An 18,494-nucleotide genomic window follows, 5' to 3' on the forward strand; every position below is an offset into this window, starting at 1 on the left:
ACGTATTAGGCTGCGGTCCATCAGGACCAAAACCTCACGCCACCAGAGCAGCTTCTTCCCGTCTGCGGCTGGCCTCATTAACAAGGCCCTGGACCCCAGCCCCCCAACACGGACTAATCCTGAACTCTTAATTGCACACTAGTACTGCATTTTTTCCATTTAATATATTCTGTACATTTTTAAATATATTTTATATTTAGTTTTTATTATAATTCATAACTTAATATGTGTATAATAACTAATATTTGTATTGTTTATTGTGTATGTTTATTGTTTGCACCAACGTCCCACAAAAAAAATCCTGGTAGGTGAAAACCTACTTGGCAGTAAAAACCTTTCTGATTTCTGATTCTGATTCTGAATAGAAACTAACTATAATAATACAATAATATAAAACATTCGTTAACATAAGCATAATAGAAAACTTAGTGTTGCTAGATTTAACACAAGGCCAGAATTGAAATTAGGGCCCCCGTAACCACTAACAGAACTAGCGTTTTGCTGCTAACAGCCAGCGCACTCACTCGGCCAGCATGGAAAGGATGTGAGCGACAGCCTGCAAGGACACAGCGGGGCCCAGGCCGCTCTGCACTGTCCACACCCAGCGCTGGTGCAGGAAGTAACGCGAGAGCGAGGCCAGCGTGGACGAGGCGGTGCGGCCCGCCGCCGAGCTCAGCGGAGCGGCCATGTTGGGTGGCTGGGCAAAGGGCTCCATGTTGAGGATGAAAGGCGTGCGGAAGTCCAACGGGAGCTTCTCGTATCTGTAAAAGGGTTTGCGATGATATTACACAACCAGCTCTATACACTTTGTGATTAATATGATTGATGATATTACACTACCATTCCCCATACACAATGTGATTAATATGATCAATGATATTACACTACCATCCCCATACACAATGTGATTAATATGATAAATGATATTACACTACCATCCCCATACACTATGTGATTAATATGATCGATGATATTACACTACCATCCCCATACACTATGTGATTAATATGATCGATGATATTACACTACCATCCCCATACACTATGTGATTAATATGATCAATGATATTACACTACCATCCCCATACACTATGTGATTAATAAGATCATTTCCCAACAACTGTGTGAGACATTTGAAGTTAAATTTAGAAGTACACATCGTTTTCTACAAACTAACCAACTGAAGGGATATTTCATATCATATTTATGATATCTCACCCAAAATCAATTAACTGTATGCTGCTGGCATTATGCCCTGATGCACAGTAAGAAAATACATTGATCTACTCAAAACATTCAACAATGTACAAAAATTAAATAGTTTCCAATAAAACAGAAATGCCCTGCCTTTGTGCCGTCCACTCACCTGATCAGCAGCTTCTCCAGGGGCTTGTGGAGCAGCACCACGCAGGGTCGGTCGGACAGCGCAGGCTTTGGGGCCGGGAGGGGGGGCGATTTGGAGGGCGAGGTGTTGTTGCCCAGGAGTTTCCTCTTGGTCTTGGGCGTGGCCTCCTTGTTCTGGACGCGGTGGGGGAAACGCAGCCGCAAGATCTGCTCCCGCAACTCGTCCACAATCTGTGTGGGAGAGAACACACTGCTATCATGAGGAGGAGAACACACTGCTATAATGAAGAAGAGAACACACTGCTATCATGAGGAAGAGAACACACTGATATCATGAGGAAGAGAACACACTGCTATCAGGAGGAAGAGAACACACTGCTATCATGAAGAAGAGAACACACTGCTATCATGAGGAAGAGAACACACTGCTATCAGGAGGAAGAGAACACACTGCTATCATGAAGAAGAGAACACACTGCTATCAGGAGGAAGAGAACACACTGCTATCATGAGGAAGAGAACACACTGCTATCATGAGGAAGAGAACACACTGCTATCATGAGGAAAAGAACACACTGCTATCAGGAGGAAGAGAACACACTGCTATCATGAAGAAGAGAACACACTGCTATCAGGAGGAAGAGAACACACTGCTAGCATGAGGAGGAGAACACACTGCTATCATGAGGAAGAGAACACACTGCTATCATGAAGAATAGAACACACTGCTAGCATGAGAAAGAGAACACACTGCTATCATGAAGAAGAGAACACACTGCTATCAGGAGGAAGAGAACACACTGCTAGCATGAGGAAGAGAACACACTGCTAGCATGAGGAAGAGAACACACTGCTATCATGAAGAAGAGAACACACTGCTATCAGGAGGAAGAGAACACACTGCTATCATGAGGAAGAGAACACACTGCTATCATGAGGAAGAGAACACACTGCTATCATGAGGAAAAGAACACACTGCTATCAGGAGGAAGAGAACACACTGCTATCATGAAGAAGAGAACACACTGCTATCAGGAGGAAGAGAACACACTGCTAGCATGAGGAGGAGAACACACTGCTATCATGAGGAAGAGAACACACTGCTATCATGAAGAATAGAACACACTGCTAGCATGAGAAAGAGAACACACTGCTATCATGAAGAAGAGAACACACTGCTATCAGGAGGAAGAGAACACACTGCTAGCATGAGGAAGAGAACACACTGCTAGCATGAGGAAGAGAACACACTGCTATCATGAGGAAGAGAACACACTGCTATCATGAGGAAGAGAACACACTGCTAGCATGAGGAAGAGAACACACTGCTATCATGAGGAAGAGAACACACTGCTATCATGAGGAAGAGAACACACTGCTATCATGAAGAAGAGAACACACTGCTATCATGAGGAAGAGAACACACTGCTATCATGAGGAAGAGAACACACTGCTATCATGAGGAAGAGAACACACTGCTATCATGAGGAAGAGAACACACTGCTATCATGAGGAAGAGAACACACTGCTATCATGAGGAAGAGAACACACTGCTATCATGAGGAAGAGAACACACTGCTATCATGAGGAAGAGAACACACTGCTATCAGGAGGAGAACACACTGCTGGCATGAAGAAGAGAACACACTGCTATCATGAGGAAGAGAACACACTGCTATCATGAGGAAGAGAACACACTGCTATCAGGAGGAGAACACACTGCTATCAGGAGGAAGAGAACACACTGCTATCATGAAGAAGAGAACACACTGCTATCATGAGGAAGAGAACACACTGCTATCATGAGGAAGAGAACACACTGCTATCATGAAGAAGAGAACACACTGCTATCATGAAGAAGAGAACACACTGCTATCAGGAGGACAAGAACACACTGCTATCATGAGGAAGAGAACACACTGCTATCATGAGGAAGAGAACACACTGCTAGCATGAGGAAGAGAACACACTGCTATCATGAGAAAGAGAACACACTGCTATCATGAGGAAGAGAACACACTGCTATCATGAGGAAGAGAACACACTGCTATCATGAGCAAGAGAACACACTGCTTTCATGAGGAAGAGAAAACACTGCTATCATGAGGAAGAGAACACACTGCTATCATGAGGAAGAGAACACACTGCTATCATGATGAAGAGAACACACTGCTATCATGAGGAAGAGAACACACTGCTAGCATGAGGAAGAGAACACACTGCTATCATGAGGAAGAGAACACACTGCTATCATGAGGAAGAGAACACACTGCTATCATGAGGAAGAGAACACACTGCTATCATGAGGAAGAGAACACACTGCTATCAGGAGGCTGCTCTGCAGGGCCAAATAAGCTGTACTGGAGTTAAGGTGGACAGATAAGTTTGCAGATTGCCGACAAAACAGCTTACTATTTGCAATTGTGGATAAAATGCTAGTTCCTGTAAATTATCTTTTTACCTTCATCTTAACTTACGCTAAACAGGAAACAACCTCTTTGTACTGCCGTACATTCCACTCATGCATGCTTTACCTCTAAAGGCTGGGATTCGGGATAAACAAATCACTTTTTTGTGTGGCGTGGCTCACCTTGTTCCTGGTTAGGGCCAGGGTTCCGATGGGGAAGCCCAGGCGGAGCACCATACACGGGGCTTTGGAGATCAGCCGCACCAGGTAGAAGGAAGTGGGTGGCTGGTCCGAGGCACTGCGCAACCAAAACAAATTAATTAACCTTCGTATCTATGTGTGTGTGTGTGTGTGTGTGTGTGTGTGTGTGTGTGTGTGTGTGTGTCTGTAACTGTATATTTTGTTATCAGTGTGTTATTGTATTTAACAGTCAAAGTGACAACCTCATTTCCCAAATAAAAAAAGATCAGTACTTTACACCTTTACACCTGTCCCCATCCATGACTACCTTTCCCATGAGCCAACTGTACCTGTAGATGAGCTTGACGTAGGAATAGCCCTCCACCAGCACAAAGCTGCTCCAGTCTCGCAGCAGGGAGGTAAGGGCCGAGTGGGAGATGCGACACTGGATGGTGCTGAAGCGACCGTTGCTGCCAGCATTGTGCACGTGTCTAGGTACAGGCCTGCAGATTGGGGGTGAGGAGAGAGATAGGATTACTGACTATCTAACAAAATGACAACGACTGAGACTAGTGAATATTTCTTCATAGCTCATTTTAATTGCTGAGGTCTTTACAATATGTGAAGTTGTGAATGCATTTCACTAAGTCCGAGCCTTAAGTCTGACAGCAACTCCTGTAGCTAGAAAAAATTCAAACCAAAAGAAGGTCAGTGCACCACGGCATTAGAGATTAGCAACTGGATTACGGTATAGCCTGAGAGATTTCATGAATTAGGTTTATAGGAAGAGACCTTCTGGAATCTACATTCCAACACTTCTTATTAGGTGTCTGTGTCTGTGTCTGTGTCTGTGTCTGTGTCTGTGTCTGTGTCTGTGTCTGTGTCTGTGTCTGTGTCTGTGTCTGTGTCTGTGTCTGTGTCTGTGTCTGTGTCTGTGTCTGTGTCTGTCTGTGTCTGTCTGTGTCTGTCTGTGTCTGTCTGTGTCTGTCTGTGTCTGTCTGTGTCTGTCTGTGTCTGTCTGTGTCTGTCTGTGTCTGTCTGTGTCTGTCTGTCTGTCTGTCTGTGTCTGTCTGTCTGTCTGTCTGTGTCTGTCTGTCTGTGTCTGTCTGTCTGTCTGTCTGTCTGTGTCTGTCTGTCTGTGTCTGTCTGTCTGTCTGTGTCTGTCTGTCTGTCTGTGTCTGGAGTGCGTTGGGAAACTCACGTGTCGTGCTCCAGGATGATGGCGATGCGGTGCATGTGCAGCCATCTCTGCCAGAAGTTGGCGTCCATAGAGAGGATGGGCTTCCAGTAGGAGGCGAACTGGGATTGGCTGGAGTCTTTGGAGCCGCTGTGCTGCAGAGACAGAACCTGCAGGAGACCAATGAGAACATCAGAGTTAATTAACCTCCGTAGCCGCAAACACAGCAGCAACCTTACGTTACATTAACGTTTAAATCATTGAGCAGACACCATTATCCAAAGGTCTTACAGCACTATAGTTTATGTTTCCCATTAAACCCATGTGGCCCTAATGTCATCGGTGCCCAGCAAGCAGAGCAATAGTTAGTTCATGGGCGACGGGCTTTGCTCATTGCTCTGCTCATTGATATTAAAGTGAATAAACCGTCTTTGAAATAAGGACCCACAGTGTTGAAAGCACCTTGCTCTACCAGCTAAGCTGCTGGAAGAGAAACATTTATGACTGGAGAAAGAGAGAGAGAGAGAGACACTGGATGAAACTGAGCAAAAACCTGTTTCATCCTTCCTCCATTCTTAAAAATGACCCTTGATCAGAGAAAGATACGTTCAGCACACCTTGTGCTGTCTGGAGAAAACTATAAAAGACAGAAGCACTCACGGGGGTGGTGGATCCAGGAGGGATGTAGAAGAGGGGGACTCCATTCTTAGTACTCTCAGGAATGGTGTAGTGCTCCGGGATGGAGTTGAAGGACTGCAGGTGGACCAGCATCTGATCCGTCTGGTTTATGCTACACAAGAATCAGACCACAACACAAGCAGTTAGATAGACCCCAAAATCAACTCATAGCAAATAATGCAAAGTAGTTTAAATGGACATGGAAAGACTCTTTGCTATCATATTACTGCCCCCCTTGCAACACACACACACACACACACACACACACACACACACACACACACACACACACACACACACACACACACACACACACACACACACACACACACACACACACACACACACACACACACACACACACACACACACACACACACACACACACACACACACACACACACACACACACACCCCTTCAGCCCACCTCTGTAGGGTGTTCCAGAAGCGCCTGATGACGGAGGTGCGGTAGGGGCTGGTGATGGGCTTCCTCATGGTGCAGCTGATGTCGTGCAGGATGTCGTAGCTGCCCTCCATGGTCACCTCCACCCAGGTGGTGCGCTTGCCGGGCTCCAGGGGCCAGGAGGCCACCGCCAGGTACTCGATCCGCATGTTGTGCTTCCACAGCAGGAACAGCTTCACCTCCAGCTGGGTGCCCCCTACAGGCCGGGGCAGACAGGGACCAAGCAAGGAGTCAGAGAGAGGGGTATTTAAATAGTTAAGACAGGGACCAAGCAAGGAGTCAGAGACAGAGTTTTTTTAAATAGTTCATGCCCGTGTGTGCACCCATTTCAGGGCTCTGTTAGCTGGCTGGTGAGATGCCATCTTGATTCATTTTTTAGTTTTTTTTAGTTTAGATGGGTTATATGGTTGTGTCTGTGTCTGTGTCTGTGTCTGTGTCTGTGTCTGTGTCTGTGTCTGTGTCTGTGTCTGTGTCTGTGTCTGTGTCTGTGTCTGTGTCTGTGTCTGTGTCTGTGTCTGTGTCTGTGTCTGTGTCTGTGTCTGTGTCTGTGTCTGTGTCTGTGTCTGTGTCTGTGTCTGTGTCTGTGTCTGTGTACCTTTAGTGAGGTTTATCTCACGTATAGTGTAGCCCTCTCGGAGTCGGACAGACACCACGCTGACCAGGTCGGCGTGCACTTCCTTCTCTGTGTGTTTCTTCCTGCGCATCATGAGTGCTGGATTCCCACTGGTCGACACCAGGTGTTCATTAAAGAGCTTGTGCTGAGAGACTGCACACCACACACGCGCACGCGCACACACACACACACACACACACACACACACACACACACACACACACACACACACACACACACACACACACACACACACACACACACACACACACACACACACACACACACACACACACACACACACACACACAATTCAAAAACAGATGCAAATTACGTCAATTATCCTCCCATCGCCAAAACATCTGTTCTCAAATATGAAAATGATGTTGTACTGGATGTACAATTAGCCTCATCAAATATTAAACATGAATGTAGTTGTTGCATGTCAGTGTTCAGCATTAGATCTACATTATGCTGCAGCTGCTGGTACATGACTCCACAAATGGAAATGAGAGTCCTAAAAAACAGCTTTCGGGGGACACACACGGCTTTCTGTTCCTCTTACTCTGCTGCGAGGCAGTCTTTAAAGGCTCCAGTTGATGCAACATCTTAGTTACGATAAGATTTGCAGCTATCAGTATTCTCGACGTCACATGCAAAATATCCCTAAGCTCTGCACTAAAGAGCCGGGAATTTCAACAGAAGAATTTCCACCTCCAGCTTAAAAAAAAATCTTTAGAAATGGGAGTCTGCTCCCGGTCCTCCTCCACTGATTATTGGGTTGTCTGTGAGCTGCTGCCGAGCCAAGCAGTGAGTCAGGACTGATAGCAGGGGAGAAACAGTCACGTGCCCCTCTGCTTCATAAGGGCCTGCTAACTACACAACTTAAAGTAACACTTTGCAACAATTAGACACTTTTTGATGGTGTTAGCAAGGTTTTTGTATGCCTTTTAGGTTGTTAGCTTGCTAATTTTGGAACAGAACTCATTATTGCTGCTTTAAAAGCGCAGCACTGGGGCTATCGCCTGATTCTCTAGAACAGGGGTCTTCAACGTTTTTCAGGCCAGGGACCCCCAAACTGATGGCGAGATGAGCAGGGACCCCCTACTATATAAATTGCATAAAATATTGTTTATTATATACTGGGCCTAGTGCTAAAAAAACATAGCTACCCTGTTATTGTGTCGATGGCACACATCCTCCCACATTAGTGAGATGTATCTTCTTTTCAATTACTCCTGACTGACACGATCCAACGGATGACGGAGGAGGAGTCTGGCGCATGGAGTTGTGTTGACAACATAGATGTTATAGTGAGATTGACAGGTCAACAAACCAATCACACCGCTAGCAAGTTGTTAAGATTGTAGGTAGTAGCATGCTAACATTAGCTAGGAGGCTCACACACCTCGCAAATCCTCACTTATTTTTCAGTTACAATAAACGTTTTTTGACCTTTTACAGTGTCTATTTCTCTTTATTATTATGTTTTTAAATCTAAGCAAAAAAATGTCAAACTAACAATTAGGTACAAACAAGACCAGCTATGGAGTTTGGTCCGCCATCTTTTATTTTTGACCTTCGCGCTCTTTAGACTTGAGCAGAAACGCGATCTGATTGGCTAGTGCCTGTGCATGAAAGGTGCTGTGAGTGAACCGGTGCCCAGCTTGAAAGAGCTCCTGTGGGTAGCTGTGGGTGTCGATTGGACTGAAAGATAACGTCTTCTCGATCAATTTATACGTTCGCTACAATATGTTGGATTTATGTTAATGTAAATTTAAAGGGAATAAATACAATTCTGATTTGGAAGACATTTAAATTTGTGGGAAAAAAAATTCGTTGATTTTTTTATTTATTTTTTTTTTTTTTTTAGAAATATTAAAAAAAATTATCTTATCAACCAAAGATTTCGCGACCCCCCTGCAGTACCTCCGCGGACCCCCTGGGGGTCACGGACCCCCTGTTGAAGACCCCTGCTCTAGAACATCATCTGTATGATAAGCCAACGTGTTTTGGTTAGGTTAAGTATACATACACTGACACGTAAAAGCTTAAGACAGTTCAAGGCACAACAGAGCATTGTGCTTAAAGCAGCTCCATCTAAAGCATCATGTATGTGTGTGTCTGTGTGTGTCTGTGTGTGTGTGTGTGTCTGTGTGTGTCTGTGTGGTCTTACAGCAGTAGTACTCAGGGTTCATGGACTCGCTGGTCTTGAGGAAGGAGTACATGAGGAAGGCCTTGTGGTAGGCGTTCATCTCCTGGAAGCTCAGGTCCAGCTCGGGGCAGGTGGACAGGTACGAGCCGAAGGTCGCCAGGGAGATGAACTTCATCAGCTCCACGTTTGGGATGTAGCCGAAACTGCAGTCATACGAGTATGTACCACCCACCTGCCAGTCAACAAATCCCACAACACACACACACACACACACACACACACACACACACACACACACACACACACACACAACAAATCCCACATCACTTCAGGGGACAATTTTTTCATCTAGTTACTAAACTGAACAGAAAATTAACTCCACTTAACTGTGCATCATTCTTAAAATGAGCAACCCATTGTCCTTAGACACTGGGAGAGCCAAATACGGCCTAGTTTTACAGACTGGCTGAAGCTAATGAGTAGGGGTGGGGGAAAAAAATCGATTCATCGATTTTTCTTGATTCTCTCTAAAACGTATTCTGTCTCGATTCAGAAAAGTTTATAATCGTTTTTTTTTTTTTACACATCCATTTTATGTTGAAATGCAATTATGGATTGATTATCGATTATCAATTTGAATCCGATAAAACGAATATCGATGCTTTTCAACTATTAAATCATTTGAGTTTGCAACTCAGAGTCTAAAATCACTTCCTACTTTGTGTTTGATAATTAAAGAAAATCAACAGATGAATTACCTTCTCTATTTGCTTTATTAGAGAAACAATGTCACAATTTTGACTTTCTATGGGCAATGCAATAATCGATGCAGCTTGTATTTCAACATAAAATGGATGTGTATCACACATCCATTTTATGTTGGAATCGATAATCGGTTTAAAATCGATAATCAATTCGTTAGGTGCCAATAGATTCCCACCCCTACTAATGAGACACAGCCTCCTTTGAAGATCTTATTGCAAGATTGAATGATGGTAGGGGTAAATTCTGCCAGGTGTCATTTCCTCAATTTCAACTGACTAGTGCCCCATAATTAACTATTTTCAAGTATTATTCAATCTTAACTAGCAACCCCCCCCCCCCCTCCATTTTTTTCTTATTCTTTCTCAATTTTTTATTTTTTTTATGTACTCAATTGTGTATTTCTTTTTTCTCTCTGTTTATTGCCCTGATTGTTGTGTTGTATGTGTATAGTGTAGAATGTGATGTTCACTGTGAGGTGTATGATGTGTGTTTCTCAAATGAAAAAACATTAAACACTTTGATTATAAAAAAAAAATGAGCAACCCACCTGGACAAAGGAGCAGGCGATGGTGCCGCTTCTCAGCTGGTTGAGTAGAGTTTCACACACAGCTACATCTGGCACACTGGTAACTCCGTCGGTGATGATAATTATCCCTGCCGTAGAGAAACACCTGCATAAGTAAGTGTGTCTTGCACTGAGTTTACACGGGTTCACAGTGTGTGTGTGTGTGTGTGTGTGTGTATGTGTGTGTGTGTGTGTGTGTGTGTGTGGAGAAGGCGGCCCACCTGCGCTGGAGTTTGGGGGCAGAAGCTGGAGAGCCAGGATGCCCTGCCGCACCATACTGACCAGTCCAACATCCGCAGTCACCATGGAAACACCCAGCTTTCTCTGAGGCTCTTCTTCTATGCCATCACTAGGCAGATCATGGCAGATGGAACCTCCATCACACTGCTGCCGTGCACACACGCACAGACACACAGACACACAGACACACAGACACACAGACACACACACACACACACACACACACACACACACAGTTTGAAAATGAGCTGAAACAATCCGACTGAGTCACATATACTGGCATTCCTTTCTGCAGCAGTCACATAACCGCTGTGAACCATCCCTGAGCTCACTGCACTGATGACAATGAGATACGGCGAGCGCCCTGAGTGAGAGGACTGACCTGTCCGCTGGCCTGGTCATGCTGCTGCTGAAGCACCTCTGCGATGTTGTTCTCCACCGACCGCAGCTGTTGGTAGATCTGCTGCAGGAATGTGTCCAGGTCTGTCCCGTCCAACTGACAGCCCTGCACCAACACCTGAGGCCACACAAAAAAACAGTCCTTCACCTCTGCCATACCTGGACATATATCGCAATCGCAAACTGGCTCCAACCCACATCTAAAATGTTCCCACTTGGTCTATTTATCTTATCCTGATTCTTCTACTTAATGTAGTGCATATAGCTTAAGTTTGTATATGGTGATGGACACATGTCGCATGTTAAATGTTAAACCACCTGGTGTGTGTTGAGCCCGATGATTGAGGAGTAGGCCAGGATGGTGATGAACACCTTGGGCTTGAAGAGCAGGTCAGTGCCAGGCACTTTGAAGGGTCGGGCCAATCCAGCCAGACACCTGGACAGGGCATGGAACACCTCGTCGAAAATCATCTCACCTGTACAGTCATCCTGGACCATACAGCCACAAAGGAGATACGTCAGAACACTTGTGTGCATGAGCCACGGGATCCATTTTATAAAACAGGAGTTTTGCTGATTAGAAATGGCCTGTAAGCAGCCCCTGCCATAAATAGCAATGTCATACTCTGGTGTGCATTTTAACAAATGACTGAGAAGGGGGATTCTATAGGTCACATCCTTCTCTCCTATCCAATGACACATAGAAAATGTCTTCCTCTTAAAAAACTACGTTCTAAAACTATTGTCTTATTGTACAAACTATCTAGGTGTGTTGGGACTTAATGGACCTACATGAGAGGCATGGAGCAAAGTGATTTCAGAGCACAAGCAACAAGTTAGTACATTCAAGCTGCTGTGACTATCTAATGCAGTGAGTGCACTTAAAGGACAAGCATAAATATCCTTCAGCCCAACACACTCACATCCAAGTCACTGTGTAAGCCTTTGTGCAATCAACTTGCTTCCATTTTAATACCCCCCCCCCCCCCCCCCCCAGCCCTTAGTGCAAACCCTCAACCCCTAAAAAAAAACACTCTAAAATCACAGTTGCAAGAGCTCTTGTGGTACCATTGTGGAGCTTAATTTGCCATTCCGCTCTTTAAGTGTATAGTTTACATTACACACAAAAAAAAAACACTTTTAAGTGTATAGTTTACATCATACACTGTATATAATAGGGACCTTACAAAAATGCAATGCAATAATAACCATATTAAAACTGAAGGTTGATATAAATTGACCACCATCTGTAGTAAAGTATGAAAAGTTACTTTCACAGAGAGCATAAGTAGAGTATCGACACTGATATGGCAATGTCGTAACGGGACACCAGCACTCTCACCACAATGCCTGTGGAGGGGCTGAGGTCCAGCTCGATGATGAAGCGGTACCGCCGCGCCAGGAAGTTGACACGGGTGGCGGGCACCAGCTGGTAGGGCAGGGTAGACGGAGAGAACTCCGGCTGCCATCCTTTGGGCAGGATGCTCAGAATATCCAGCTCATTCTCAGACTTCTCCTGAAAACAAACAAAAATGTGAAAGAGGGAATGACATCTGTGAACATACGACATAGTGTACCAAGTGAAGGAAGAGAGGCCAGATGAGTGATCAATGTAGCCGTACTCACCAATTCAGCCTTAGGGGAGGGCTGGATGACCTGATTGAGTTTGCTCAGGAACCAGGCGAGACGGACATTGCGAGAGATGCGGTACTCCTCCTTCATAAGCAGGAAAACCTGGTCTGCTTCCTCTACCTAAGTGAATAAACCAAGATGTAGAAGCATCTGAGATTAAGTAACGGAAGTCTAGCTGTTGTAAAAAATGAAAAAAAATAAAAATATCACTCTTCAATGCTCAATCTATATTTTATTACAGGTTTGTGTGAGCTTTACTGTTGGATATTTCAAATGTGCCAGTTACTAGCGCGAGGAAGGGTTATATCACTGCCAGCCAAATGACTAAGTGACTTCTCCACTGATTTGCAACATGAACAGTTGTTTTTCTTCGAGTACAGAAATAGCTTCCTGGCACTGTTTTGCCTAGAGCGTATACAGTATGCGTAGGGGTAAATCATCGGCCATAGGGATCGTGGCTATACACTGACGCTGTGTTTCCTCCTGAAAACAAGCGCAATGTGTCTGTGGAGAGCAGGACATTCAAAGGCACGGTGTTTTGACAGGAAGCCAAGTTTTAACACGAGACAGCACTGTCGTGACTTCGGGATTCCTCAATATCAAATTACTAAACTTTTGACATTTGAGTATGACCACAATAACATTATCCAGATGTATTTACGTTTTGTAAAGGGGCCATCATGGTTCATGTTATTTTCGTCCACAAAGGGAGTGGTTGGTAAACAGCAACAAAATGCAAACAAGCTAGCTGGAAAGCTATTCTCCACGCCCCATACATTAAGTGTAAAGCCTCTACATACATTCCAGTCCATGTTATGCTGTCACAGTCGGCTACATAAGTTAATTAACTAGTCTGCTTGCAATTAGGTTAGTTACAAATGTAAATACATAATCATAATAATAATAATGAAACAATAGAGGAAATACACTGAAGAACAACTGCAAGCGAAGCACATCGACAGCAGGGACATGCAAACAATTGATGCAGATATACTTATATCGCTCTTCAAGTAGCAACTTAGCTGTCTGGAAGACTACCAAACATATAGACTGTTCTTAAAACAGTGTAGTTAGGCATGAAGTTAACCTGGCCGGCTAGCAGACAAGTTGAACATTAACTTACATCATTGTCCTGTCTATCAGCCATGCCGTGGTGTAGTGCATTACTGGTAGGTTCGTTGTCCGAGCAGAGGATCCCCGCAAATCTCTGATGATAGACACCTTCTTTATATCGATTTGAGTAAGCTTTGGCTTGCAGTGCTCTCAGAAATTGTTGTTTATTTGGCTAAACTGCATTCTGACCCGGAAGTGTCCATGCGTTAAATTACACCGAGTACAACTCCGTTTTTGTATAGGGATATATGAATTAAGCTAAAAACATACCAAACAGTTCAAGTTAAAATATTTTAAAGCCATGAACCTTTTCCTAGTGGCTGTTTCACTAACCCAAATCGGACGCAACGTTGGAATAGGGAAAGTATTGATTGCTTAGCACTGGGTTTTCCTGTTAGTGGAACTAGGTAGAACAAGTATGTCATTAAATGATGGAGTTTCACAAACCATATTGGCATTCAAAACATTAGACATTCTAGTGACGTCACTGAAAACTATCAATACTTGATCCATAGGCCTAGAATTTTCGAGAATACAACAAAAAAAAATGTGGGTATATTTTAGCTACATTACCTACCTAAAAGGGCTATCTTAATCACTTTGAGCTGCATTCTTTTGCATGAAAGGTGCTATACAAAACAAGTTGTGTTAGTATTATTATTATTATCTGTGCATCAGAAGTAGTATGGGTTCTTGACTCGTGAGTAATTTCTTAAGATATGTACAAAAATAAATGTGCTCACAAAATTGATTTCTCAAATGTCTATTTTCCATTGCAACTAGACTCTTTTTCAACTTTCTATTGTTGTGGAACGAAACCGTACCAATTTATGTTTCCTAGATGAATCCTATCTCTGTTACACCGATTCTTTATATCCTCTTTGCAATGGCGGCCGAAAACGGTGGACACAAAATAAAAGTCCGCTGTTGAAAATTAACGAAATTAAAAAGCCAACCCTAATTTGCACGTCTGACTGTCGTACTTATGGTGACGTGAATTGTAATTTCTTGGGTGTCTGGGCTTTTACTTTGAATTTTTACCCTCTCTCATCCAGAAATCGAGACCGGAAACGACCTGGACTATTTAGGCTAGTTTGCTAAACCCTACAAACTACTAAGCGGCCGGCAATGCAGGTAAGAATGTGTCCAGTAATTGATTATTTAGGAAATAATTGTATACGCTCTCAATACATAGACAAAAGATAAACGTTTCTCAATAGATTCAGATTATATTTGCTCTTTATAATCATTGTTCCAGCTCTGGACACCTTGATCGCCATAGACAGATAGCTTCACTAGCTAGCATAGTAGGTTAAATATAGCAATGTGATAAACCTTTACGAAAAATATCATCATTCATTACCTTATCTCTAGCAACGTGAAGAGAAACAGCTGGAGGCAGCCGTCGAATCGCTGACCAGCAGAGTTGCCCATGTGAAAAATTCCCTGCAGAGTTTTATCTACAAACTGGAGAATGAATATGAACGACTAACATGGTAACTATCAAAAAAAATGATAACTGGAGATAGAGAATACTATGGTTATTTCCTACAAGCTGGCAGACTGGATAACTAGCTGGGTATTTGTAAATGTGTCTGTGGCTGTAATGGTATTTAAGATGGAGGGGGAAAAGACATTCTGAAAGTGAAAAGTTATTGAGGCCAAAGAGGTGATGTTGCCCTTTAAGTTGACTCACTTTTTTTTCTTGTTAATTCAAGGCCCTCTGTGCTGGATAATTTTGCCCTGTTGTCCGGTCAGCTCAACACAATCAATAAGCTGTTGAAAAATGATAAGACCCCATCATTTCGAAACCAGGTCGTAATCCCCTTGCTGTTGAATCCGGACCGTGACGAGGACCTTGCTGTAAGTTTTCCGTGGTAGTGTTTGTGTTTGTGAGTGGTGGGGTGGAGGGAAAAAGGAATAAACAGAGAATTTCTATCTGTCATGATTGCTCAAATCTAATCCCTCTTGTTGATGACTTCACTTCCCACTCCAGAAACTGACAGAGCAGCGCGTCCCCGTCTTCAGTCATGAGATTGTGCCCGACCATCTGAGAACCAAGCCAGACCCCGATGTGGAGGAGCAAGAGAAGCACCTTAGTACTGAGGCTGTCCGCATCGGCCCAGATGCTGCACAGGTAACTTTAATAGAAAAAACAGCTTGGCTATGGTCAAGTCATATGTATTTATATAGCACATTTAAAAACATCTCACGCTGACCAAAGTGCTTTACAATTAAATCACAATAAAGTAAAATATCAGAACAAATAGAAAACTGAAACAAAACAATAAGATCACAAAAAATAAATACAAATAATTTAGCAAGAAATCTAATAGAAAAACAGAAGCAACATACTCAACTAAGCATCTAAACATCTACACATCTACAAGCATCTACACATTTTCCTTGACATGGAATAGGGAATTAGTTCAGAGGTGATGCTATTTTCATCCTGATATACTTTTTGGATTTCTTGACAGAAAATAAAGTATTTTATCCTTGAATAATTGTACCACCATTTTCTCAATTCAGAAACAGATACAGACACTGAACAAACTTTGTTCAAGCTTACTGGAGAAGTTGAACAACCCTAGAGAAGATCGGGAATCGGAGAATGCAGGTACCACTCATGATCAATCTGTAGGATATAGGTTTGCCTAACGCACGCTCAACCACAGTCCACAATGCAGATATAAACAGGTGATGATATGAAGGGGGGAAATAAAATGGTCTAAAAACAAGTATCCATTGTATGTGTACCAAAAGACCTAGTCTCTGATCTTGGTAATCACTGCACTATGAAAGATATCAGAATCTGGCTGTGTCCAACAGCTCTACGCCAGAACAAACCCTCCTTCAACCCTGCGGACACCACTGCACTGGTAGCAGCCGTAGCCTTTGGGAAGAACCTGTCCAAATGCAGACCTCCTGGACCAGTGGCTCCTGGACACCCAGGGCAGGGCCCTATGATGACTGGCGGTCCTACTCTGCAGCAGGTCACTATCGGCGGAGGCTCTGGCCACCAGGGAGGACAAGGGGCCCAGCAGACTGGACAGCCTGGTATGGAGCTATTTAGAACCCAAAAGCTATTTAGAACCCTAAAGCTATTTAGAATCCCAAAGCTATTTGAAGACATTACTTTTGTCCACATTGTTATCGGTACTACAGTGTTTAGGTATCAGTCAGAGATGATAAAGATGTCAAGAGTCTTACATTTTTATCAAAAAATTCTAAAATATGCCCTCTTTATCAACAGGGAAAATGCCGAGCAACATTAAGACGAATATCAAGTCTGCCTCAGCTTCGATGCACCCGTACAACAGATGAGCTTCACAAATCAAGATCTTCTGGATTGATGAGAGAGAACTGTGTCGTGTTCATTACATTTGTTTTTTGTATTTACTTTAAATCATGTTATATCATTTGTAAATAAATGTCCTTTGTTGTGGTTCTTTGAAAAAAACTTTTGATTTTGGTGGGATAACATTCACAAACACCCTCACATAAATGCAACTACCAAAACTGAATAGTAGGTGGGGATAGAGGATCATAACTACCAACCAACTCCCCTAATGTTCTGACTCTTCAAATGTTCATCAGTTACAGAAAGCTACCTACCGAACACATTTTGGCCCTATATAAAAGCAGTTCAATTTCCATTCATTTATATAGCTCCAATAACAATTGAAATAGTCTAAAAATGCCAAAATCCTCCAGAGCAAGAGCAAATACTTGATTTAATAAGGTGAACTATTTATTCAATGTTTTTTATCTTGAGGTGATACCACGAAACCTCTTTCAGTGCCTTGTATAGTTAATGTAACAGGCTGGTGGAGCTAGAAGTTCAAACTCTCAAATGGTTTATTGACAAACCCTGTGTTATTATATTAATGTAAACCTTGACATAGCGTTATGTATTGTTTCCAAAGGAAACCAAAATTGGCATTTGGAGCTAAAACATGTTCCCGCATAAGCATTTATTAATGAAAACCAATTCACAACAAGTTTGTATAAATCGTTTAGAAAGAAGACCCGGGCTTGTTGTTGAACTCTTCATAAACATCAGTTTTCAAGCAACTGTTCTGAATGGCTGGGTCTTGATTAGTGTAATTTGAAGAGGGCATCTTAGGTCTTTTATGGTTTGAAGTCTTATTTTCATTGCAAAGGGAGAGGTTTTTGCGGCCCATGGCCTTAGGCATCTCAAATGTTTTCAGTGACTTCACAATGCGTTTTGGGAAATTCCATTTCTGGAGTGATGACCTTTCCCCACGAGGTGTCCTGTCCATTTCTTCTTCACTCGACTTCGGAAGCATTTTGGCTTCTTTCATGATGGGTAATGTTCTCATGCTGGTATCCAAAGATGTCTGTACCACCATAGGAAGCCCCCACAATTGGTACAGCACCTTCTGTTTGATATTGAACTCCAGCTTGCTTCTCATCCCTTTTCTGAGAGTCGGAGTCCTGGCTTCTTCTAAACATTTCTTGGATGGTGGCTGACCAGGGTCATTCGCCCTCAACATCTGTAAGGACTTGTGACCCACTGTGGGTGTATTCATGCTTTGCTCGCAATGCTCCTGTTTCAGGTTCAGGTCTATCGGGTCAAGAGCTACCTTGTTGAACCCTTGTGGTTTTGCTTCTCTGGAGGAGAGGATGCTTAGATCTGGTTCACTGGCACTCTTTACAGGGCTTTTGAGAGCAGGTGTGAGCACCTCCACCAACCCAGCAGATGATATTTGCTGTTGACTCAATGTTATCTTTTGACGC

At 43.3% G+C, this 18,494-nt stretch overlaps 2 protein-coding genes across 7 annotated transcripts in view; one reads left to right on the top strand and one right to left on the bottom strand.

Annotated features, from left to right (window-relative positions):
- The window catches only part of szt2 (SZT2 subunit of KICSTOR complex), a 140,226-nt gene extending 126,333 nt beyond the window's left edge, over nt 1-13,893 (bottom strand). For 4 of the 6 annotated variants that reach the window (XM_080832169.1, XM_080832170.1, XM_080832171.1 and 1 more), the window contains exons 1-16: nt 13,741-13,893; nt 12,612-12,737; nt 12,328-12,501; nt 11,304-11,474; nt 10,969-11,103; nt 10,568-10,733; nt 10,329-10,435; nt 9,038-9,248; nt 6,844-7,014; nt 6,213-6,444; nt 5,768-5,897; nt 5,132-5,277; nt 4,281-4,433; nt 3,934-4,048; nt 1,366-1,574; nt 525-761 (exon numbers count right to left, since the gene is read on the bottom strand). In XM_080832169.1, the coding sequence (XP_080688295.1) occupies nt 525-761; nt 1,366-1,574; nt 3,934-4,048; nt 4,281-4,433; nt 5,132-5,277; nt 5,768-5,897; nt 6,213-6,444; nt 6,844-7,014; nt 9,038-9,248; nt 10,329-10,435; nt 10,568-10,733; nt 10,969-11,103; nt 11,304-11,474; nt 12,328-12,501; nt 12,612-12,737; nt 13,741-13,764 (2,507 nt within the window). In that variant the 5' untranslated portion in view covers nt 13,765-13,893. The remainder of the gene's footprint in view (nt 1-524; nt 762-1,365; nt 1,575-3,933; nt 4,049-4,280; nt 4,434-5,131; nt 5,278-5,767; nt 5,898-6,212; nt 6,445-6,843; nt 7,015-9,037; nt 9,249-10,328; nt 10,436-10,567; nt 10,734-10,968; nt 11,104-11,303; nt 11,475-12,327; nt 12,502-12,611; nt 12,738-13,740) is intronic. The other 2 variants (XM_080832172.1, XM_080832173.1) reach the window with 2 other exon arrangements.
- A 738-nt stretch (nt 13,894-14,631) lies between these two features.
- med8 (mediator complex subunit 8) lies at nt 14,632-17,160 on the top strand. The gene is made up of 7 exons (XM_080833403.1): nt 14,632-14,864; nt 15,105-15,226; nt 15,449-15,593; nt 15,727-15,867; nt 16,263-16,350; nt 16,563-16,790; nt 16,987-17,160. The coding sequence occupies exons 1-7, from the start codon at nt 14,859-14,861 to the stop codon at nt 17,055-17,057; spliced, it is 801 nt and encodes a 266-aa protein (XP_080689529.1). The 5' UTR covers nt 14,632-14,858; the 3' UTR covers nt 17,058-17,160.
- Nucleotides 17,161-18,494: the final 1,334 nt, after the last annotated feature.

Source organism: Sprattus sprattus (genome assembly GCF_963457725.1).
Source record: "Sprattus sprattus genome assembly, chromosome: 2".
NCBI classification, from domain to species: Eukaryota; Metazoa; Chordata; class Actinopteri; order Clupeiformes; family Clupeidae; genus Sprattus; species Sprattus sprattus.